The sequence below is a fragment of the Sorex fumeus genome, unplaced genomic scaffold (assembly GCF_029834395.1).
Source record: "Sorex fumeus unplaced genomic scaffold, SorFum_2.1 ptg000044l, whole genome shotgun sequence".
NCBI lineage: Eukaryota > Metazoa > Chordata > Mammalia > Eulipotyphla > Soricidae > Sorex > Sorex fumeus.
This window is the reverse complement of record NW_026606101.1, coordinates 76901656-76923995: the sequence shown is the minus strand read 5'-3', so window position 1 is coordinate 76923995 and position 22340 is coordinate 76901656. Positions and strand designations below refer to the sequence as shown.

General features: G+C 45.8%; 1 protein-coding gene and 1 pseudogene across 1 annotated transcript; both read left to right on the top strand.

Annotated features, from left to right (window-relative positions):
- Positions 1–3396: 3396 nt before the first annotated feature.
- On the top strand, positions 3397–4875 carry LOC130030720 (F-box only protein 30-like). The gene is given in 1 exon segment (XM_056122064.1): positions 3397–4875. A coding segment is annotated over 1 exon segment (1479 nt).
- A 10972-nt stretch (positions 4876–15847) lies between these two features.
- On the top strand, positions 15848–16288 carry LOC130030560 (immunoglobulin heavy variable 1-2-like; annotated as a pseudogene).
- Positions 16289–22340: the final 6052 nt, after the last annotated feature.

Sequence of the window (22340 nt, the reverse complement as noted above, 5' to 3'; positions counted from 1 at the left end):
AGAAAAAACTCAGTCTAGTGGTTAGGATTCGGTGCTCTCAATATCAATCACTTAATCACTTAATCACTTAACTTCCCGTTAGTCGTCGATTTGCTCGAGCGGGCGCCAGTAACGTCTCCATTTATCCCTGTCGCGTGCTAGTGTAGCCCAATGGCATCTCTTCGCTCCGGGAACATGGAGGGCCTCAAACCGATCGTTCATGATCTTGACAAAGAAGTCTGACCATCTGGTAGGTGGGCGGCCACGCAGTCTCTTGACATCCCGTGGAATCCAATCAGTAACAGCTCTAGTCCAACGGTCGTCTTTAAATCTCATTACGTGACCAGCCCATCTGATTTTCGACACCTTGGCATATGAGACAGCGTCCCTGATCCTTGATCGTCGATGGATGTCAGAACTCCGGATTCTTTCTCTCATTTGAGTGAAACGTGATACTCCAAGCATAGCTCTTTCTATTCTTCTTTGGGAGACCTGAATGGCGTTCTCATCTTGTTTGCGTAGGGCCCAGGTCTCTGAGGCATATGTTAATGCAGGAAGAACAGTGGAATCAAAGAGATGTGCCCAGAGCCGGAGGTTCTTCGTCCTCTTAGCTATTTCTTCAACGTTCTTGAAGGCGTTCCAAGCCGCTCTCTTCCTCCTGCGCAGCTCGGGTGCCAGGTCATTTCTCATGTTGACCTCTCGACCTAGGTACACATAGCTGTTGCATTGGGAGATGGTCGTTCCATTGAGAGCGAATGGGGCGTCAGGAACGAGGCTGTTTCTCATAAACATTGTCTTCGTAAGATTCAGCTGTAGTCCTACCTTTCCACACTCACGGTCAAAGTCGGCCAGCATTTGTGCCGCTTGGCTGATGTTTGGTGTTATTAAAACAATGTCATCAGCAAAGCGGAGGTGGTGTAGTTGCCGACCATCTATCTTCACTCCCATTCCTTCCCATTCCAGTCGTCGCATGATGTTCTCGAGGGTGGCACTGAAGAGTTTCGGTGAAATGGTATCACCCTGCCGCACCCCTCTCTTGACATCAACGATCACTTCTTTGTAGAATGGTGAGATTCTGGTAGTGAATCCGCAATACAGCTCACGGAGGATCCTGATGTATTGGGCTTGAATGCCCTGATTGGCTAGGGCTTCAATGACCGCTTCCGTCTCAACAGAATCAAAGGCCTTCTTTAAATCAATGAACGTTAAGCAGAGCGGTATCTTGAACTCCCGAGAAACCTCAATGAGCTTGGTTACCGTGTGGATATGGTCGATGGTGCTGAATCCTTTGCGGAACCCGGCTTGCTCGCATGGTTGTCCTTCATCTAGTGTTCTGCCAATCCTATTTAGGATGACTCGAGTGAACAGCTTGTAGATGACAGACAATAGGCAGATCAGGCGATAGTTGCCAATGTCATGGATGTCTCCCTTCTTGAACAGTAGTACGGTCCTGCTGGTTTTCCATTGGGACGGAACCTTGCATTCAGACAGGTAGCGAGTGAAGAGCCGAGCCAGTGTATTGATGAGTACTGACGACAGGTTCTTCAGGTGTTCAGGTCTGACCTTGTCTGGGCCGGGTGCTGTTTGCTTCTTTACCAACGAAATGGCGTGTTGGATTTCGGAAGGGAGAACGTTAGGAACGACATACCCATCCTGTGGAATTTGGTATGTCGGCAAGTGAACATGGCTATCGAAGAGATTTGAGTAGAAGTCATGGATAATCTTCTCCATTGCCGTTCTGGAGGATGTGATGGATCCATCAGGACGTCGGAGGGCAGTCATCTTGGTCTTATAGTTGGTGAAGGACAGGCGGGCGTTACGAATACTTTTCCCGGCTTCTGCCGCATCTACCAGTACTTCTGCTCTTCTCTCTTTGAGGTCTCCCTTGATCGCATCTCTGCACTGCTTTGCAAGCTCGGACGTTAGCTTGCGGTTGCCTGAGGCATGCGCCAAACCACGCTGGCGAATTAGCTCAAGAGTTTTCGAAGATAGGCGACTTTTTGTGGCTATCTCTCTCTTGGCGTTCCTCGCACATTCATGGAGGTGCTGAACCAGTCGATCGTATTCCTCGTCAATGTTGTCAACAATGGCATCTTCCCATGTTGCCGCAATAGTACCAAAGAGTTCCCAGTTGGTGGTCATTCTGGGAGTTCTCTTTTTGAACTTTGCAGCCCTTTCTCCCCGCTCTGTGAAGTAGAATTTTGGACGAAGGAGACGGTGGTCCGATCCCGTTCGAAATTTTGGGACAACAGCGACATCAGTCAGGCAAAACCGTCGATTGAATATGATGTGGTCTATTTCGTTGTGGAATCGTCCACCAGGAGACTCCCATGTCCATCGTTTAGATTCTGCCTTCTGGAACTGTGAGTTACCATGAATGGTCTTGGTCGACATGATGAACTCAGACAGTCTCTCACCCTGTTCGTTCCATTCTAGGCCATGGGTCCCGATGTGAAGTTCTTCAGCTGATCTTCTCGGTCCTATCTTGGCATTAAAATCACTCACAATGATCTTGTAGAAGGTGTGGTCTTCTTTATAGAACTTCTCTAGCTCCATGTAGAACTTCTCGATTTCTCTTTCATCATAATGAGATGTTGGTGCGTAGACAATGAAGATAGAAACTGCAGGCAGTGAGCCACATCTATTCAAATGTAAACGTCCGATTCGGGTTGTTAGGCATTCGAATGAATCAATGCTCTTGGCCAAGTTTGTGTTGACAAGGACACCGACGCCTCCAACACCTCTTTTATCGCATGTTCCGAGGAACAATTCTTCTCCGGTGTCGAAAACGGCATGGTGAGATTCGTGCCTTCTTGTCTCGGTCAGACCAATGATGTCGTACTTGATCATTCGCGCTTGTACCATCAGGTCCTCGATGGATGCATCTGATGCCAGCGTACGTGCATTGAAAGTACAGACGATCATTTTTGTCTTCCTTCGTTGTGGCAGCCTAGGTCGGCCTTGAGATTTTGTCGGCCTCTCCTTTCTCATCCTTCTCAGTGCTGCCATGTCGGTGAAGCCTTCAGGGTCAGGTGAATGAGACCAGTTGTAGTTACTGGTTTTGGCATATCGAATACACAGCGGATAGCTTGCCAGACTCTTCCGTGCGGGCGGAATACTCTCGGTAGCTTGCCAGTCTTTCCGAGAGGTATAGAGGCTTTTGGGGTGACCTCTAATCACCCTTGTAGGTGTTACCATATTTGAACCCTATCAAATATGGTACGACAATTCCAGAAAATGGGTATTTAGTGTCTTATGATGTGTCGCGCGGCCGCAAGCGGCCGCGCGGGTCCGGAAAGCATCCTGGAGTGTGGCGACGGCTGGGTAGTGGATGTAGTGTCGAGAGTGGAAGTCTGCCAGTGGGGTATTTATCTGGGTAGGGTGGGTCTCCTGTGCACAATTCGATCTCTGGCCATTATGGAGGAGGAGTTGCAGCATTCACACTGTGTGAATTGTGTCAGCAGACGGTGTATGACTAGACCCGAGCCTGGCATTTCTTGTGACTTGATTGGTTGTTCATTGGTTTGTGGAGCTGTTTTTCATTCTTGTAAAGCTGAAGAGCATCGACTTTTATGCCCATTTTAACGCGTGCCTTGCTTAAATAGTGATTTTGGATGTCCATTTACAATGGCTCGAAATAAAGTTGCTGAACATCTAGAAACGTGTCCTGCAAGTGTTGTGTGCTGTACTATGGAGTGGAACCGTTGGCCCTTTAGCTACGCAGACCGGAAATCCTATGAGAATCTCAGTCGGGACGTTGATGAAGTAGCACAATTAGATATGGCCTTGGCCCTTCAAGACCAACGAATGCTCTTAGAATCTCTCAAAGTCGCCACCATGATGTCAAAAGCTACTGACAAAGTATCAGGTCCCAGAGAACAAATCTCCGTAAAATCAAGTGTTCCAGAAATCGCACATGCCAATGGTTTGGTATCTGTTGATGAAGAATCTTATGGTGCACTTTATCAAGCTACTGTAGAAACAACTAGAAGTTTGGCTGCTGCTTTAGATATCCTGAATACCGCCACAAGAGACATTGGCCTGTTAAGTACAAATCTTTGTGCTTCCCCAAGGGAAATGGATGAAGAGCAGGATGCTGGAGAAAGCTTACAGAGTAGAAATTCAAAAGACCAAGACGGTCCTGATGAGGATGAAATTGGAGCAGTGGGTGGAATTAATCGTGACACACACCTGAATGCTCTGTCTGAACAGAATGGTTCCAGTGATTTATTATGTGACTCGAATACCAACTCATATGGAACTTCTGCTCTTTGTAATGGCTTTCCTGCGGGAGATATATGTACGCATGTCCTAGATCAGGATGAGGACTTGCATGGGGATTCAAAACAAAGTACCTTAACAAATGGAGAATGCGTAGCATCAGATGGCTCTTCAGATCCTTCCGGCTCAATCTCAATAGCAGCGCAGCTTCGGGAAGTTATCCCATCCAACACTTTACCCAACGGTACAGTTCAGCATCTCCTCCTGCCCAGTGAAGAGGATGAAGGGGAATTGTATTGGCGAAAAATAGGCTTAGGAGACTTGCGAAATTTAGATGCCTTACCTATCAGTCATACGCCTTCGTTCAAATTTATTTCTAATTCGTTGTGGTCGAAGCCAAAGGAAGATAAAGCCGTTGATACATCAGATTTGGAAGTTGCTGAGGATCCAATGGGCCTCCAAGGAATAGACCTCATCACAGCAGCGTTACTGTTTTGTCTAGGAGATTCTCCAGGCGGAAGGGGCATATCTGATAGCCGCGTGGTTGATGGTTATCACATTGACTTTGGGACACAGACTTTCTCCCTTCCATCTGCAATATTAGTTACAAACACCATGGTAGGGGAAATTGCTTCGGCTTCAGCTTGCGATCATGCCAACCCTCAATATCAATAATAAAGAGTAAAGATGAAGGTATATTTCTTATTAGAAATTACACTATCAGTCATGATTGCAAATGGTTTATTTAGAATAAAACTGATAGATACATAATCATTATAAAGAACTGTACTATTCAAATATAGACAGTCTGTGTTTCCTTTAGGTTTGGGGCCACACCTGGGAGCACCCTGCATTTACTTCCTGTCGGTGTACTGGCTCCCTTGTAGTGCTCAGGGATCAGGCTAGTGGTGCAGGAAAACGAACTTGTGCAAAGATGCTGCAATTCCATTGATCCTGACCAAGTTGTTGTGAAAAAGAAAAACTTTTTATCATGCCAGGATTGTCTAACAACGATAATATATGAAATGAATGTTCTAGGTTTTCTTTCCTTTCTAAAATGGTTCTTTCACTGTTTCTAATACATTGCTAAATATAAACCAGAATATTTTAATTATTCTACACCTGACGAAGTGAAGTAGCCACAAGTTGAGTCAAGAATGTTAGGGAAAAGAAATATATCTCATTGAATAAGATTAAAGTAAAACACAAATTATTAATCTACAATGAAAATTGGTGTGTGAAAACAAGATTCCATAAGTTTAAAAAAAATGTCTATTGGTCTTGGTGCAGCAGCTTTAGGAAATATCCCCAACATTCCCCAGGCACGCCAGCGTCCTTGCTGAGGTCTGGGGGCCCAGCTCCACTGGAAACTGCTGACTGTGGAGATACAGAGACAGCACAGGTGGGTCAGGTCTGTGAGGATTCACTGTCCTGGCCCTGCAGGAGCTCTGGGACAGGACCCTTGAGGACAGACACAGTGAGTCACATGCTTAAACACGAGAGTGGTTATGAATCCCATAACCACTGGTACGTGAGGTTTTACATCCTCCATCTCAATCCTCAAGTTGCCTGAGTTGGTATCTGTGCGTTTCTGTGTCTAACCTAGAAGAAGCTTGTAGCCCCTGTTGAGTTTGTAAGATTACTTTTGATCCTTAATGTTGACTTTTTAAACATCAAATTTTAGAGCATATTTTCTCTCCCCTTAGATTGAACTCAACCCTTGGGTGCTTCAAGGAATTAGAGGGTACACGTATGTGACACAGCCTGTGTCAATGTTTACTGCATGTGGTAGTGGGGTGGAGGGTCATCCCTGGTGCTGTTCAGGGCCAGTACACTTGTGCCTTTGTGAAATGTGTGAGTCTCAGCACTAAGACCAGATTCCAGGCCCAATATTTTTGACCGAGGACTCTGCAGGAGCTCTTTTCAAGCATCTGTTGGGACTGGGATTCCTCAGTGATGACCGCAATAACAGGGTCCTGAGGTTCACAGTCATCTTCTGGGTGCTGAGTTACATATAGGACTGAGCGAGTTGAGGTGCTCCTGGCCAGGCCAACCACATCAGGAAGGTCACTATGTGAGGCATCTTCCTTGTCCCTAAATAGACTCATCATCAGTGAGATAGAACAAATCCAGCCTAGTAAGTACATTGAATATAAAGAAACAAAGCTGCTCAACAAAAAGGATTTTCATCCAAGGTAAGTGAGTGAATAAATAGTGTGAAATTTGATTGACATGGATTGGACCAGGACAAGTAAGAATTCACTGGGACAATGGCACTCTCTGTTACGCTGAAGAATTTTCATTCACAGTGGGAGAACAGGAGGCAACACCCAGGGACAAAATTGGGAAGGGGTCTGTCTACAGGGTAGAGGCCCTAGGGGGTCTGGGTTTGGTCATCAGGAACCTGAGACACAGGGACTCTCTTCCCCAGCTGCCGTTTGCCCCTTAGCAATTCCTATTTCTCGAGAGCTCCTGTGCTGGAGGAAGAGTCCTGGCTCTCACAGGGACCCAGGGACAGGCCTGAGTGCTCTGAGCCACAGTCAGCACATCCTCCCAAGGGAGCTCACAAAACAGCCTCCCTTGGGTCCCCTCCTTTCTCTGCAGAGGCCCCCCCATGCAAATCTGCACTTAGGACCCAGGATTAAAACCACATTCACACTCACACCAACTCGGGCTCCCTCTCCCCCTGACACGGTGTCTGAGATCATGGACCTCGTGGGCAGGAATGTGCATCAGCGCTGGTTCCTCCTCTTTCTGGTGGCAGCTCCCAGATGTGCATATCCCCTGGACAGATGCTCCTGTGACTCACTGTGGGTCTCTGTCCCCAGGTGTCCTGTTGAAGGTACAGCTGAGGGAGTCAGGACCAGGTAAGATAACGCCCTCATAAATGCTGACCCTTAACTGATCCCTCTCTGGATTCTCTCTAACCGACTATGATGGGCACTGGGTCCGCCAGGCACCTGGAAAGGGGCTTCATCGGATTGGTGTTATGTACACTGGTGGGGAAATAAACAAACAAACAAATTCTTCAGTCCCGAGTCAGCATCGCCAGGGACACCTCCAAGAACCAAGTTTACCTGAAACTGAGCAACTCAGTAACTGAGGACACAGCCGTATATTATTGTGCAAGACACAGTGAGGGCAAGTCCCTGAGAGCCCAGACACAAACCTGCTGAGGGAGACAGGGGAGCTGCAGGGGTGCATGTAAACACCAGTCCTACTCCCGGGACTTCAGGACTTTGCTCCAGGAGCAAGGGGGTGAGGGGCTGTCAGGGAGTCGCTTTATTTTCTCCTTTAGTGAAATATAAAAGAGAAATTTCATAAACCAAGTATACACATTTTATTAGTACATTTTATTCTAGTACAAATTTGTTTATTCCTCTTCATACTATATGCTTCACTAGAGATTTATTTCCAGTTAGGTAAGGTTTGGTTAATTTTCCTTCCTATAACTATCATTTGCTTCACAGAAGAAGGATTTTCACAATTGCCTATTTTATTGTCATTTTTTTTATTTCATCATCCTGTTATTCATCAATTGCCTCAAGCAGGCCCCAGTAACGTCTCTTTCATCCTAGCCCTGAGATTATATTCACGGCTCTTTAGGAGAATGAGACCCATCATTGTTACTGGTATTTGGCATATTTGGTACGCCACGGGGAGTTTGCCAGACTCTGCCCTGTGGGCAGGCTACATTCGATAGCCTGAAAATTTGTCCAAAGTAGGAATGAGATAAGATGTCATAATTGTCTTTATTGTCATTGAGGAATTAGATTGACAACAGTCTGAGAGTTGATGCTTGTGGCTGACAAACTCTCTGCGCCTCTCCCAGCACCAAATCCCCGCAGACCCTCACACTCTGCTGTGGCCCCATGCTCAGCCTCTTCTTCCCCCACCCGACTCCTCTCGGGAACCCCAGAATGTGGTTAGCATGCAGGGGTCTTTATCATTGGATCATGTCCATGCTGATGCTCTGTTTTCTGTGTACCACTGATGAGTAAGATTGTCTGAATTTGTCCTTCTGCCTCTGACAAACTTCAATTAGTCTGATATTGTCTAGTTCCATTCATGGTTCAGAAAACACTGGTATTTTATCGTTTCTTATACCTGCACAGTATCCTGTTATGTGTATACTTCACAACTTCTTATCCATGAAACTCATTAAGCATTCGGATTCTTTCCAAGCCCTGACAACTATTCTAAATTCTACAACTGACATAAGTTTACATGTTATTTGTCGATTGCCTGGAGCAGGCCCCAGTAACGTCTCCTTCATCCTAGCCCTGAGATTATATTCAAGGCTCTTTAGGAGAATGAGACCCATCATTGTTACTGGTATTTGGCATATTGGGTACGCCACGGGGAGTTTGCCAGACTCTGCCGTGTGGGTAGGCTACATTCGGTAGCCTGCCAGTTTGTTCAAAAAATACATGTTTACATGTTCATGTATTTTCTCTAATGACTTTTTTCATGCTTGGATGAAGTTACCAAATATAGAATCCTTGTAAGTTGGAAATTCTGTTTTCACTCTTTAGAGAAATATCATAGTGTTTCCCATAGGTATGTTCCCACAGAAATAGAAACATTGTTCCCTTTGGCAAATTTCCAATACTGGTTGTTTCCAGTATTTTTCATATAAGCTATACTCACGGGGGAGATACAGTCTTCAGTGTACTTTATATCAACATATCTCACATATTTAGTGTTGATAAACAACATTTAATATTCCTACAGCCCATAGGAATGTTGCTTTAGGAAAGAATCTGTTTGTTTTCCACACCATTTTCTGATGGGTGATTGGTTCTGATGTTGAACTTTGTGAGTGTTATGAATTTCTTAGATATTAGGTTAGATATGATATTCGGTGGGTACATGTTTTCTCTCATTCAATAGGGTAACTTAATTTAAATGTCAAATTACATTGCCAGTAAAAATCTTTTAACTGATTTAGTCCAATATATTGATTTTATTTTGTCATCACTGTCATCCTGTTCGTCATCGATTGCCTTGAGCAGGCCCCAGTAACATCTCCATCGTCCCAGCCCTGAGATTTTATAAGTGCCACATTCGAGGTTCTTTCAGGGCAAGGAGAATGAGACCCATCACTGTAATTGGTTTTTGGCATATTGAATACACCACAGGGAGTTTGCCAGACTCTGCCATGAGGGTAGGACACTCCAGGTAGCCTGCCAGGTTCTCCAGAATAAGACCTAGATAATAAGATGTTGTGAGGCCGCATTTTCGGCCGTGTTTCCGGGAGCAGGGTTTTATAGTCTCTGGGTTTTGTAATCCCATTGATGGGACTACACGGCGCCAGGGCCATCAATGGGATTACACGGCACCAGGGGCAGTTGGTGGGTGTAACGCCTACATACTGGATGGTGGGGGATCTGCTTGGAGGGGCACCGAGTCACAATCCGAGCAAGCTTGGAGATCTATGCCCCAGGTCCCACACACCTGTCTTCCTCGGCCGGTTCCTTCATGTGTGAGACTCATCGAAACATGTGGAGAGTGGTTTTAAGCATGACTGTGGCTGGAACCGGAGGTCTTCAGCTGCCGGGGCTCTGCTTGGGGTGGGGAGGGAAACTCAACTCACCCTCCTCCAAGGGGCCCCAGTGAGGACAGCCAGGCACAGAGGCAGGAGTCTCTGCCTAGTTTGCCATCTCTTTGCCAATGGAGTGAAACTATAGATAAGCCCTCTAAGATTAGTACCATGGAGAGGTTGGCCAAACTTTTCCTCTGTGTGTTTTAAGGATTCTGCTGTCAAAGCTGGACCATAAGCCCATATTTTTATTAAATTTTGTATCTGATGTGAGATATGGATTCAAATCTATCTTCTTTTGTTGTTTTTGTATGTGGTGCTGTTTTCCTAACACCATTTGTTGAAGAGATTTTCCTTGCATCACTCATAGGATGGAATCCTTTCCCAAAGATTCACTGTAAAAATCTAAGTATTTATTCTGGGCTCTCAATTCAATACTATTGGACTCAGAGTTTATACTCCTGAAACTCGCGTGTTAATTTCTCTTGCTTCATGATATTATTGAAAGCTTGTTCCCCAGGGAATGTCACAGGTGTCAGTGAGGTGAGGCCCTGTCAGCATCAGAACCCACAGTTATTCCTGCCAACTGGTCTCTGGCCCTCCCAGTACCACTGAGAAAACACCACAGGCTTTGTGGCTGCCAGAAGTTAATATAGAGTCACAGCCCTAGCTGAATAGAGTGAGGAACTTCACCAAATTCATGCCCAGACCACTGGACAATTACACCCTTAGCTCCCACAGAGCACCATGAACAATGAAAATATGATTCTATTTTTTAATGGATGTGGACTGAATCCAGGTAAGAACATCAGAACACCCGATGCTCTGTGGATGTGCGGAGAGAAACAATCCTCTCAGTGCTCTCTGACTTGAAGAAAACACTGACAGGGACACTCAGGAGTCTCAGGGAGAGAAGTGAGAAAACAATGATCACTGTCCTTCAAACAGAGCTGAAGGAGAGAAAGAACAGACTCCACAGCTGAATGAGGAAACAGACAGAAATGAACGTTGCGGTTATGTGTTGTGTGTGCATCTTGGTAACTGTACTTGGTGCTGTCATGAACACCACTATGATCATCTCCACTAGTTGATGCTTTTGGGTTTCCAGGACACACAAAAAGTACCCGAAGCTCATTTTAGTTTGAGGAGGAAGTGCTGAGCCCTGGTGACTCTCAGAGAAGGCAGTGGGGAGTGAGTCCAGAGTCAATTTTGTTTTATCTTGTGCTTGTGGAAGGAGAAACCACATTCTAGGACCTTGCTGTGTGCACAGAGGCTGAGTGAGGCCCTGCGCTGTGAAGATACATTAGTTGTGTCCCTACTCTGAACCTGCAATGACCCACCCACATTGATCACAATTCTACCTGAGGACTCACCGACTCTCTCGGCTGTTTATATACCCAAAATTGAAGGTGACTTTGTGTTTGTGATTGTCATCAGCCTGTGACACATGTTTTATGTAGACACGCAGTTACTCTTGACTGAGTTCAAACACATGGTCTTTGTCTCTTCGATTCAATTTCCCTCCTGTAAACTAATTATTTTGAGATCAGTGTGAAGCCAAAGTTTTCACCCATTTCATGCTTTTAGTTTTTAGTCTACATGTTTTTAATGGCTCAATCATTGTGAATAAAAATATGGCCAGAATCAAAAGACAAAAAAAAAAAAAACTGGGGCCGAGCAATAGTACAGCGGATAGGGCGTTTGCCTTGCACACAGCCGATCCAGGTTCAATCCCCGGAAAACCATACGGTTCCTCAAGCACTGCCAGGAGTAATTCCTGAGTGAAGAGCCAGGAATAGCCCCTGAGTATCGCTGGGTGTGAGCCCAAAAGCAAAAATAAATCAATTTAAAAAAAACTGAGGAAAATATCTGCTCACCTCATCTGATGTAGGATAAATAAAACATATATCAAGCACTTGTAGATCTTACACCAAAAATAAACCCCATCTAAAATGGGGATTTAAAACAAATACATCCTTAATGTAGACTTTGATGCAGAGAACTGAATAAATAAATTCTTTCTTACACTATTCAGAGAAATGTAAATTAAAATAATTATGAGTTATCACCTCATACCAAGGGAAAAGGGCACAAATCTCAAAGAATCAAAACATTCTGTGTTAGCATAGCTATGTGGAAAATGCAATCATCATACTCTGCTGGTGGGAATAACAATGAAATTGATCTTGCTGGAGAAAACTTGGATACTGCCCAATAGACTAAGAATTGAGCTTCCATTTGACCTAGAAATTCCTTCTTGACATTGACCCCAAAGGCCACAAAACAATAATTTGGAAATATATTTGCAGGTCTATGTTTACTGCATCACAATATTGTATTCACAATAGCCAAATCTGAAACAACCCGAATGTCTGAATAGTTAAACAATGAAATATAGTACATCTACACAATGGAGTACTATGCAGCTACCGGAAAAAGTTAAATCAAGAAATTCACTTATAAATGAATGGACATGGAGAGTATCAGGTTGAGTGCAATGAGTCAGAAGGAGTGGCACAGTTATAGAATAATTGCATTCTTCTGTGGGATTTAAACTTTTGCATGAGATTAATATTCTATGCCAGGAAACCCAGGGTCCAGAAGGACTGGTCATTGGTTGGAAGCTTGCTCCAAGTGTGTGGGAGGCAAAGGACAGAGAAGAACCAGTATGACAGTCATAGTTAGATATGGGCAGTTTGGACAAGAACTGAGTGTTGAAAGTAGGAAGAAATATACATGATAACCTTTCAGTGTCTGCATTGCAATCCATAGACACCAGAGAGTGTGAAAGACATAGAGGAGAGAGAGAGAAAAGAGAGAAAGGGAGAGAGAGAGAGAGAGAGAGAGAGAGAAAGAACATGTATAAGATCCAAGGGATCAATAAAGGAGAAGGATGACTCATGTGACGATGGCAACATTCTGCATGTGGTTTGTCTTTGTCAATACTGTGCCCTCCTCTCCGTCTATCTCTCCCTCTCTCTCTCTCCCTCTCTTTATCTCTCCATCTTTCTCTCTTTTTCTCAATGTCTGTCCCTCTCCCTCTGTCTCTCTCCCTCTCTCCCTCTCTCTGTCTCTGTCTCTCTCTGTCTCCCTCTCTCTCCTTGCATTTCTCTAAGTAAATCTCTTCAAAGAATATTCTTGTGCGTCACTGAAAAAGTCAGAGTTTAAGTTATGTGTTCAATAAAACTTCACTATTTTATCATATTCATTCCTATGACCCAGGCCAAGGCGGTTGGTGCAGGCGAGTTGGAAGGATCCACTGGGCTGGATGGGCTGACGGTACATCTGGACTGAGCAGGGCTGGAACCACCACCAGGCAGGGAAACGAGCCTTGGCCAGGCATGGGAAGGGGGGGGGGGCGGGGAGGGGCTGGCAGCTGGGCCTGGGCCTCCTGCCCATGGGGTCACACTGGCAGGACCCGCAGTGCGGCCACAGCGCTGGCCGTTAGCAGGCCGCGGCCAGGCCATGGGACCATGGGCTGCGTGGCGCACGTGGGGCACCACGTGTCCTGCCTGCGCCCTTCCGCACTCGGCTCACCAGGAGCGCGTGGGGGCCAGGCTTGGTGCTTGTGCAGGACCCGCTGTCCCTGGGGAGTCAGAGCAACCATGACCACCGCAGAGGCGAGGGCAGTGGCCCACTCCAGGCCAGTCTCCCCTCTGCACACAGCCCGAGGGAGCCCCCAGTCTACGGTTGCATGGGGAACCACCTGTGGGGCCTCGCTGCCTGTGCAGCCACCCCGCCACAGCCAGAGGACTCGACCCCGGAATCCGGTGCCCAGGGCCAGAGATCAGCCCGGAGAACACTCGCCAGCACCCAGCAGATACCGCCTGAGCCTGGTGGGCATCAGCCCTGGGCACTACCTCACTTCTGCCAGTGAGCAAATACCACACTCCCACCAGTGAGGGGGAAGCTGCGGCCATGATGACCCCACCCTAAGATTTCAGGTCGTAAGTGTGGCTTTGCGATGAGTTTCGTTCTTTTGTTGTTGTTGTTTGTTTGTTTGTTTGTTTAAATTTTATTAGTGAAACACCATGAGGTATAGTTGTAGACTTATTTGTGCTTAGGTTTCAGTTATACAATGATAGAGTACCCATCCCTCCACCAGTGCCCATTCTCCACCCCCACCAATCCCAGTATCCCTCCCATCCCCCCATCCCCATCCCACCCTGCCTCTGTGGCAGGGCATTCCCCTTTGTTCTCTCTCTCTTTTTGAGTCCTGTGGTTTGAAAAAGAGGCATTGAGTGGCAATTATGTTTGGTCTATAGTCTACTCTCAGCACATATCTCCCATCCTAGGAGGATCCTCCCAACACCCCTTATTTTGTGCTCCCTTCTCTATCTGAGCTGCCTTTTCCCCTAGCATGTGCGGCTGGCCTCCAAGCCATGGAGTAAACCTCCTGGTACTTATCTTGGCTATTCACCCAATATACATCGACAATGAGTTTCATTCTTACTTGGGCTAATAGGTTGACATCGTTTCGCCCCAAGACCTCGGACCATGCACTTTACTGGATAAAACTGCGTGGTTGTTGGGGCGAGAGTTGGCTGGAGAGATAGCACATCAGTAGGGCATTTGCTTTGCACGTGGCCCACTGGCTGACCCTGGTTCGATTCTTCCTTCCCTCTCAGAGAGCCCAGCAAGCTACCTAGAGTATCTCATCCGCATGGCAAAGCCTGGCAAGCTCCCCGTGTCATATTTGATATGCCAAAAACAGTGACAAGTCTCACAATGGGACATTACTGGGCCCGCTCGAGCAAATCAATGAACAATGGGAAGACAGTGCCACAGTGCTATTTATTTATTTACTTATATTTTTCCTATTAATGCAGTTATAAAATAAACTTGTTGGCAGCTGTGTTCAACTTAAGCCTGGGTTTTGAAAAAGTCTTCATAAATTTAACCAGTTTAATATACCTTTGTTTATATTAAAGTCTTTACTTAAATCTTCTTTAATTTTGATAGTTTTTACTATTTTTATTTGAGTGAATTAAGTGATTATTGTATTACTTTTACATAATCTCAGCAAAGAACACTCAGTGTCACCTTTCAATTGTTAGATATATAACTACTTGATTTGCCAATATTTTCCTAGGATGCATCTACCTGAACAATTCCAGAGCACAGAGCCAAAAGTATGCACTCAGAACTGCCAGGTGTGGCTCAGATCCAAAACAAAATGCCCACAAAAGAAAATGACTCGTGAACAAGTCTTTTGAATTGAAGTCCCAGGATTCAATCCTGTGTTAGAGACACCAAGAGGCTAAAGCCCCTGAGAGCGCAGGCGGTATCTGCAGGGTGGGGACTGGACTGCAGGGAGTGCCAAGTCCCAAAAGGACCGAGTTGCAGGCAAGAAGAGGTGCAGAGATGAAAAGGGTTTCTCTTCAAAAACAGGAATACCATGTAACTGAAGTCAAATCACAAACAGCTTTGTAAGGGTCTATCTCACAGAGATTTAATAATAAAAAAGCATTTAAAAAACCCCAGAAAACTAAATTTTGCTTTGTTGAGAAAACCAAAACAAAAATAAGTATAGGGCACAGAATGTTAAATTGTGCATACTTAACCGTTTTGAGAGGAACATTTATCATACTGATAAGGCAGTAAAACCTGTATGCAAGGGGTGTTTCTGAACTTCTTAATATCCCCAATGGAAACCTCTGGGGCATTAGGATGGTTTTGTAGTCTCATTGTAGTATGCATTGGGGAGTTACAGGATCCCAGAAATAATCGGAGAGCCCTGGTGTGTCGAGACGTGTCCATGACATACATATGTGGGGGGGGACCCTGAGGGGGAGATCCTGAAAGAGCTTGGCCCTCAGGAGGGGAGACTCTGTGTGCACAGAGTCCTGGGACAGGGCAGGGTCTCATCTCCTCAAACAAGGCTCAGAACGTGGACCTCTTCACTCCCCCTGAAGATGGACCCAGTGGCTTCCACCAGCCCCTTCTCAGGTTGAACTAGGCCTTCAGCTATGAATTTTACCTCCTCATGAATATGCAAATTGCACGAGAGACACTAAATCAAATACAGATGTGTCTGTAACTGAACAACCTCACACAGCAAAAACAATCACACCTTCAGAAGCTCCTGAGTGTACATTACCCACCATGGACTGGACCTGGAGAATTGTCTTCCTGGTGGCAGTGGCTGCAGGTAAGTGTACCCATGCCCTGGGCTGAGGGAACGGGACCAGTCAAGCGGAGTTCACCCACTCCTGTCTGCATTCCACAGGTGTGAACTCCCAGGTATAGCTGGTGCAGTCGGGGGCTGAGGTGGGAAAACCTGGGACATCAGTAAAGATATCCTGCAAGGCGTCCAGATACACCTTCACCGAATATGTGATGAGCTGGGTGCTGTAGGCCCCGGGACAAGGACTCGAGTGGATGTGATGGATAAATCCTTACTATGATAACACAAACTACGCACTGAAGTTCCAGGGCAGACTTACACTCACTGCAGACAAGTCCAAGAACACAGCCTACATGGAACTGAGCAGGCTGAGCACTGAGGACACGGCTGTGTATTACTGTGCGAGAGAAACAGTGTGACAACCACAACGTGAGTCTGTCAGAAACCTGAGGGTGAGGCAGCTGTGGCGGGTGAGGAGATGACAGGGACACTAATCCTCCTGACTTCCTCCTCAGAGAGTCAGGGTCTGAGACACAGCGTGGGGCTCACAGGGCCAGGCTTCATTTGAGGAAACGGCTTAGGATCTTTCTTTGTCTGCCATAATCAGCCAAGAGGAAATTGGCTTCTCTCTAGTACACCTGGTGTTACTCATATTTTCTTCTAGGATTGTGTAGTGGAGCACCCCGGATGGTACTGGAAGAACGGCAGGGAAGTTTGGGCTGGTGTCATTGCAGGATCCTGAACTACAGGTCTACCCATGGCAGACTCCCAATGTTATATATTTTCTTTGAAATTCTGTCTCTGCAAGAAACACTTTTCTTTGAGAAGAAATCCTGGTGTTGGCCAGACTCCCTTCCTGAGTTTCTCTGGAAACGTGCCCCTTTGTACATCTTCATATCTCTGTATTTCTGACCTGGAATCCTGAGACTGGACAAAAGACAGTGGAGGATATGACTCTACATGGAAGGGATAATGGTCACATTTCTATAATCACATGCTGATAAGGAAATGGTTGGGGTCAGTTGTCTGTGAAACCCTTATGTTGGGGGCATCTCAGCCCAGCTCAGAACAGACACACAGTCTGGGATGTGCCCAGGAGGGCTGGCAGTAGCATGGACCAGCAGACAGGATCTAGAGCGAGGCCTCAGTTGCAGCTCCCTCTGCCACAGGACTCATGCACCTGAGCTGAGTTTACGTCAGGTCTGATGTCACCAACTGACAGATAATTTTGGGAAATATATGGTATGGAGTGAGACATTAGTTTTCTGCAGCCATTCAATATGGGAATAAATAATCAAAATGAATCACTTTCTTTCAATTGATATCCAGGACATATCCATGGATGTATATCTATGCACAAATCCATAGACTCGATAAGTGGAAAAGAGCAACTTATACATATATAGACATATATGTATATATTATGTATATACATATACATATATATGTCTCCTATTCATGTCCACTGGGAAGCCTCAGACAGCATGACTCTGTGATTGGCTATCAGTCACGCAGACCACAGTATTACTGGGAATATATGTACTTCGGTAGTTGGATTATGACCTTTATTTCTTATGCAGAATCCAAGACTCATATGTGAACTTTCAATTATATTACCAAATTTATCAAAATTGTCAATTTACAAAAAGTGAGCTTTTGTACTTTTTTTTGTACTCTTCCCAATGACAGGGAAAATGCCCATATTGGATGTGAAAGTATTTTCATTTCCTCCTCTAGGAGAACATCGAACATACGTGATAAGGACAACCCTTCAATTCCTGAAGGCACAATAGCAAAATATTGGGACAAGTTCCAACTGAGGTCAATTCAGAGCACAGAGGCAGGGGTCCGACCTGAAGGCCAGCCTGCATTGTCAATGTGGAAGAGTGAAAAGCACAGAGACAGAGCAGTCCAGATATCAGACCTCGAGGATTGTTCTCAATGTACCCTTCCTGCCTCTGCACAGAAAAGGCGCCTAGATGGGGCTCCTTGGTGACTGAACTGCTACCTACGTTCTGGAGTGTCAGACTGCTCTCAGTCTCCCACTGTTCTCTCTGTGTAGTGACAAGTCCAAGTGGCACCTGGAATTGCCATGTTCTCAAATGACCAACCACTCTCTGTAAGATAGCATTTCTTTGTCCTTTTTCCCTTGTCGACGGCTGGGTAGTAGAAGTAGTGTCTATAACCCAGCCGTCGACACACTCCAGGACGCTTTCCAGACCCATGCGAATGCAAAGCGACTGTGTGACACATCATAACACACTAAATATCCATCTTCCGGAATTGTCATACCGTATTTGATAGGGTTCAAATATGGTAACACCTACAAGGGTGATTAGAGGTCACCCCCAAAGCCTCTATCCCTCTCGGAAAGACTGGCAAGCTACCAAGAGTATTCCGCCCGCATGGAAGAGCCTGGCAAGCTATCTGTTGTGTATTCGATATGCCAAAACCAGTAACTACAACTGGTCTCATTCACCTGACCCTGAAGGCTTCACCGACATGGCAGCACTGAGAAGGATGAGAAAGGAGAGGCCGACAAAATCTCAAGGCCGACCTAGGCTGCCACAATGAAGGAAGACAAAAATGATCGTCTGTACTTTCAAGGCAGGTATGCTAGCATCAGATGCATCCATCGAGGACCTGATGGTACAAGCGCGAATGATCAAGTACGACATCATTGGTCTGACTGAGACAAGAAGGCACGAATCTCACCATGCCGTTTTCGACACTGGAGATGAATTGTTCCTTGGAAAATAGGATAAAAGAGGTGTTAGAGGCGTCGGTGTCCTTGTCAACACAAACTTGGCCAAGATCATTAATTCATTCGAATGCCTAACAACCCGAATCGGACGTTTACATTTGAATAGATGTGGCTCACTGCCTGCAGTTTCTATCTTCGTTGTCTACGCACCAACTTCTCATTATGAGGAAAGAGAAATCGAGAAGTTCTACATGGAGCTAGAGAAGTTCTATAAAGAAGACCACACCTTCTACAAGATCATTGTGGGTGATTTTAATGCCAAGATAGGACCGAGAAGATCAGCTGAAGAACTTCACATCGGGACCCGTGGCCTTGAATGGAACGAACAGGGTGAGAGACTGTCCGAGTTCATCATGTCGACCAAGACCATTCATGGTAACTCATAGTTCCAGAAGACAGAATCTAAACGATGGAGATGGGAGTCTCCCGGTGGACGATTCCACAGCAAAATAGACCACATCATATTCAATCTACCCATTTGGCCTGACTGATACCGCTGTTGTCCCAAAATTTCGAATGGGATTGGACCACCATCTCCTTCGTGCAAAATTCTACTTCACAGAGCGGGGAGAAAGGGCTGCAAAGTTCAAAAAGAGAACTCCCAGAATGACCACGAACTGGGAACTCTTTGGTACTATTGCGGCAACATGGGAAGATGCCATTGTTGACAGCATTGACGAGGAATATGATCGACTGGTTCAGCACCTCCATGAATGTGCGAGGAACTCCAAGAGAGAGATAGCCACAAAAAATCGCCTATCTTCAAAAACTCTTGAGCTAATTCACCAGCGTGGTTTGGTGCATGTCTCAGGCAACCGCAAGCTAATGTCTGAGCTTGCAAAGCAGTGCAGAGATGCGATCAAGGAAGACCTCAAAGAGAGAAGAACAGCAGTACTGGTAGATGCGGCAGAAGCCCGGAAAAGTATTCGTAGTGCCCGCCTGTCCTTCGCCAACTACAAGGCCAAGATGACTCCCCTCCGACATCCTGATGGATCCATCACATCCTCCAGAACGGCAATGGAGAAGATTATCCATGACTTCTACTCAAATCTCTTCGATAGCCATGTCCACTTGCCGACATACCAAGTTCCACAGGATGGATATGTCATTCCCAACGTTCTCCCTTCCGAAATCCGACCCGCCATTTCGTCGGTAAAGAAACAAACAGCACCCGGCCCAGACAAGGTCAGACCTGAACACCTGAAGAACCTGCTGTAAGTACTCATCAATACACTGACTCGGCTCTTCACTCACTAACTGTCTGAATGCAAGGATATGTCCCAATGGAAAACCAGCAGGACCGTACTACTGTTCAAGAAGGGAGACATCCATGACATTGGCAAATATTGCCCGATCTGCCTATTGTCTGTCATCTACAAGTTGTTCACTCGAGTCATTCTAAATAGGATTGGCAGAACACTAGATGAATGAAAATCATTCGAGCAAGCCGGGTTCCGCAAAGGATTCAGCACCTTCGACCATATCCACACGATAACCAAGCTCATTCCGGTTTCTCAGGAGTTCAAGATGCCGCTCTGTTTAACGTTCATTGATTTAAAGAAGGCCTTTGATTCTGTTGAGACAGAAGCGGTCATTAAAGCCCTAGCCAATCAGGGCATTCAAGCCCAATACATCAGGATCCTTCGTGAGCTGTATTGCGGATTCCCTACCAGGATCTCACCATTCTATAAAGAAGTGATTGTTGATGTCAAGAGAGGGGTGTGGCAGGGTGATACCATTTCACCGAAACTCTTCAGTGCCACCCTCGAGAACATCATGCGACGACTGGAATGGGAAGGAATGGGAGTGAAGATAGATGGTCGGCAACTACTCCACCTCCGCTTTGCTGATGACATTGTTTTAATAACACCAAACATCAGCCAAGCGGCACAAATGCTGGCTGACTTTGACCGTGAGTGTGGAAAGGTAGGACTACAGCTGAATCTTACGAAGACAATGTTTATGAGAAACAGCCTCGTTCCTGACGCCCCAATCGCTCTCAATGGAACAACCATCTCCGAATGCAACAGCTATGTGTACCTCGGTCGAGAGGTCAACATGACAAATGACCTGGCACCCGAGCTGCGCAGGAGGAAGAGAATGGCTTGGAACGCCTTCAAGAACATCGAAGAAATAGCTAAGAGGACGAAGAACCTCCGGCTCTGGGCACATCTCTTTGATTCCACTGTTCTTCCTGCATTAACATATGCCTCAGAGACCTGGGCCCTACGCAAACAAGATGAGAACGCTATTCAGGTGTCCCAAAGAAGAATAGAAAGAGCTATGCTTGGAATATCACGTTTCACTCAAATGAGAGAAAGAATCCGGAGTTCTGACATCCGTCGATGATCATGAATTAGGGACGCTGTCTCATTTGCCAAGGTGTCGAAATACAGATGGGCTGGTCATGTAATGAGATTTAAAGACAACCGCTGGACTAGAGCTGTTACTGACTGGATTCCACGGGATGTCAAAAGACCGCGTGGCCGCCCACCTACCAGATGGTCTGACTTCTTCGTCAAGATCATGAACGATCGGTTTGAGGCCCTTCATGTTCCCAGAGCGAACAGATGCCATTGGGCTACACTAGCACACGACAGGGACAAATGGAGATGTTACTGGCGCCCGCTCGAGCAAATCGACGACTAACGGGAAGTTAAATCATTAAGTGATTTCCCTTGCCACAAGGTACTTGGGTTTATCGGGCCATAACCATTACAGTGCTCTGGAGTAACTCCCATTCTTTTGTTTATCTGCAACCACTTCTCTATGCTCTCTTCCTCAACCAGTTAATCAGCTTATTCCACTAACCAGTTTCTGTTAATTTGTAAGGTCAGATCTTTCTAGGACACTGAACTTGTAAGTTAATATTGCCTTTCTCCTCTCCTTATGTCTTTTGAATAATTTACTTTAAAGCAATGTACTTTTGCACAGACACAAGAAGACAATTAATATTATGATTTTGTAACATGGAATTTAATTGGCTTTGAATATTACTTATTCCCGGGTATCTGCTTTCCCAATTTAAGCCTCAGTTATCCTCACTTCCTAGCACCAGGGTCCCAGTGAGGGACTGGATGGAACCAGGGCAAGCGGTAATCTATGTGCTATCCTGGCATCGAAATGAGCCTGGACAAAGTACCACAATTTTTTTGAATTGTTATGTAACTTTATATTTTTAATTTTTATTAGTGAGACACCATGAGGTACAGTTGTAGACTTACAAATTTCTGTGCTTGGGTTTCAGTTATACAATGATCAAGTACCCATCCCTCCACTAGTGCCCATTTTCTATCACCACGGGTCCCAGTATCCCTCCCACCCCCTCATCCCCCCCATGCCACCCTGCCTCTGTGGCAGGGCATTCCCTTTTGTTCTCTCTCTCCTTTGGGGTGTTGTGGTTTGCAAAAGAGGCATTGAGTGGCAATTAGTTTTGGTCTATAGTCTACTTTCAGCATGCTTCCCCCATCCTGGGAGTATCCTCTCAACACCCATTATTTGGTGCTCCCTTCTCTATCTGATCTCCCTTTTCCCCTAGCATGTGTGGCTGGCCTCCAAGCCATGGAGCAAAATTCCTGGTTCTAATCTCTGCCACCCTTGGGAAAGGGGGGAAAGTAACACAATTCTTAACTATAAGTTAAGAGTTTGATTATGGAAAAATGATGTAATGATCCAAAAGTAATGACGAAACTAGGACACTGCTAGAA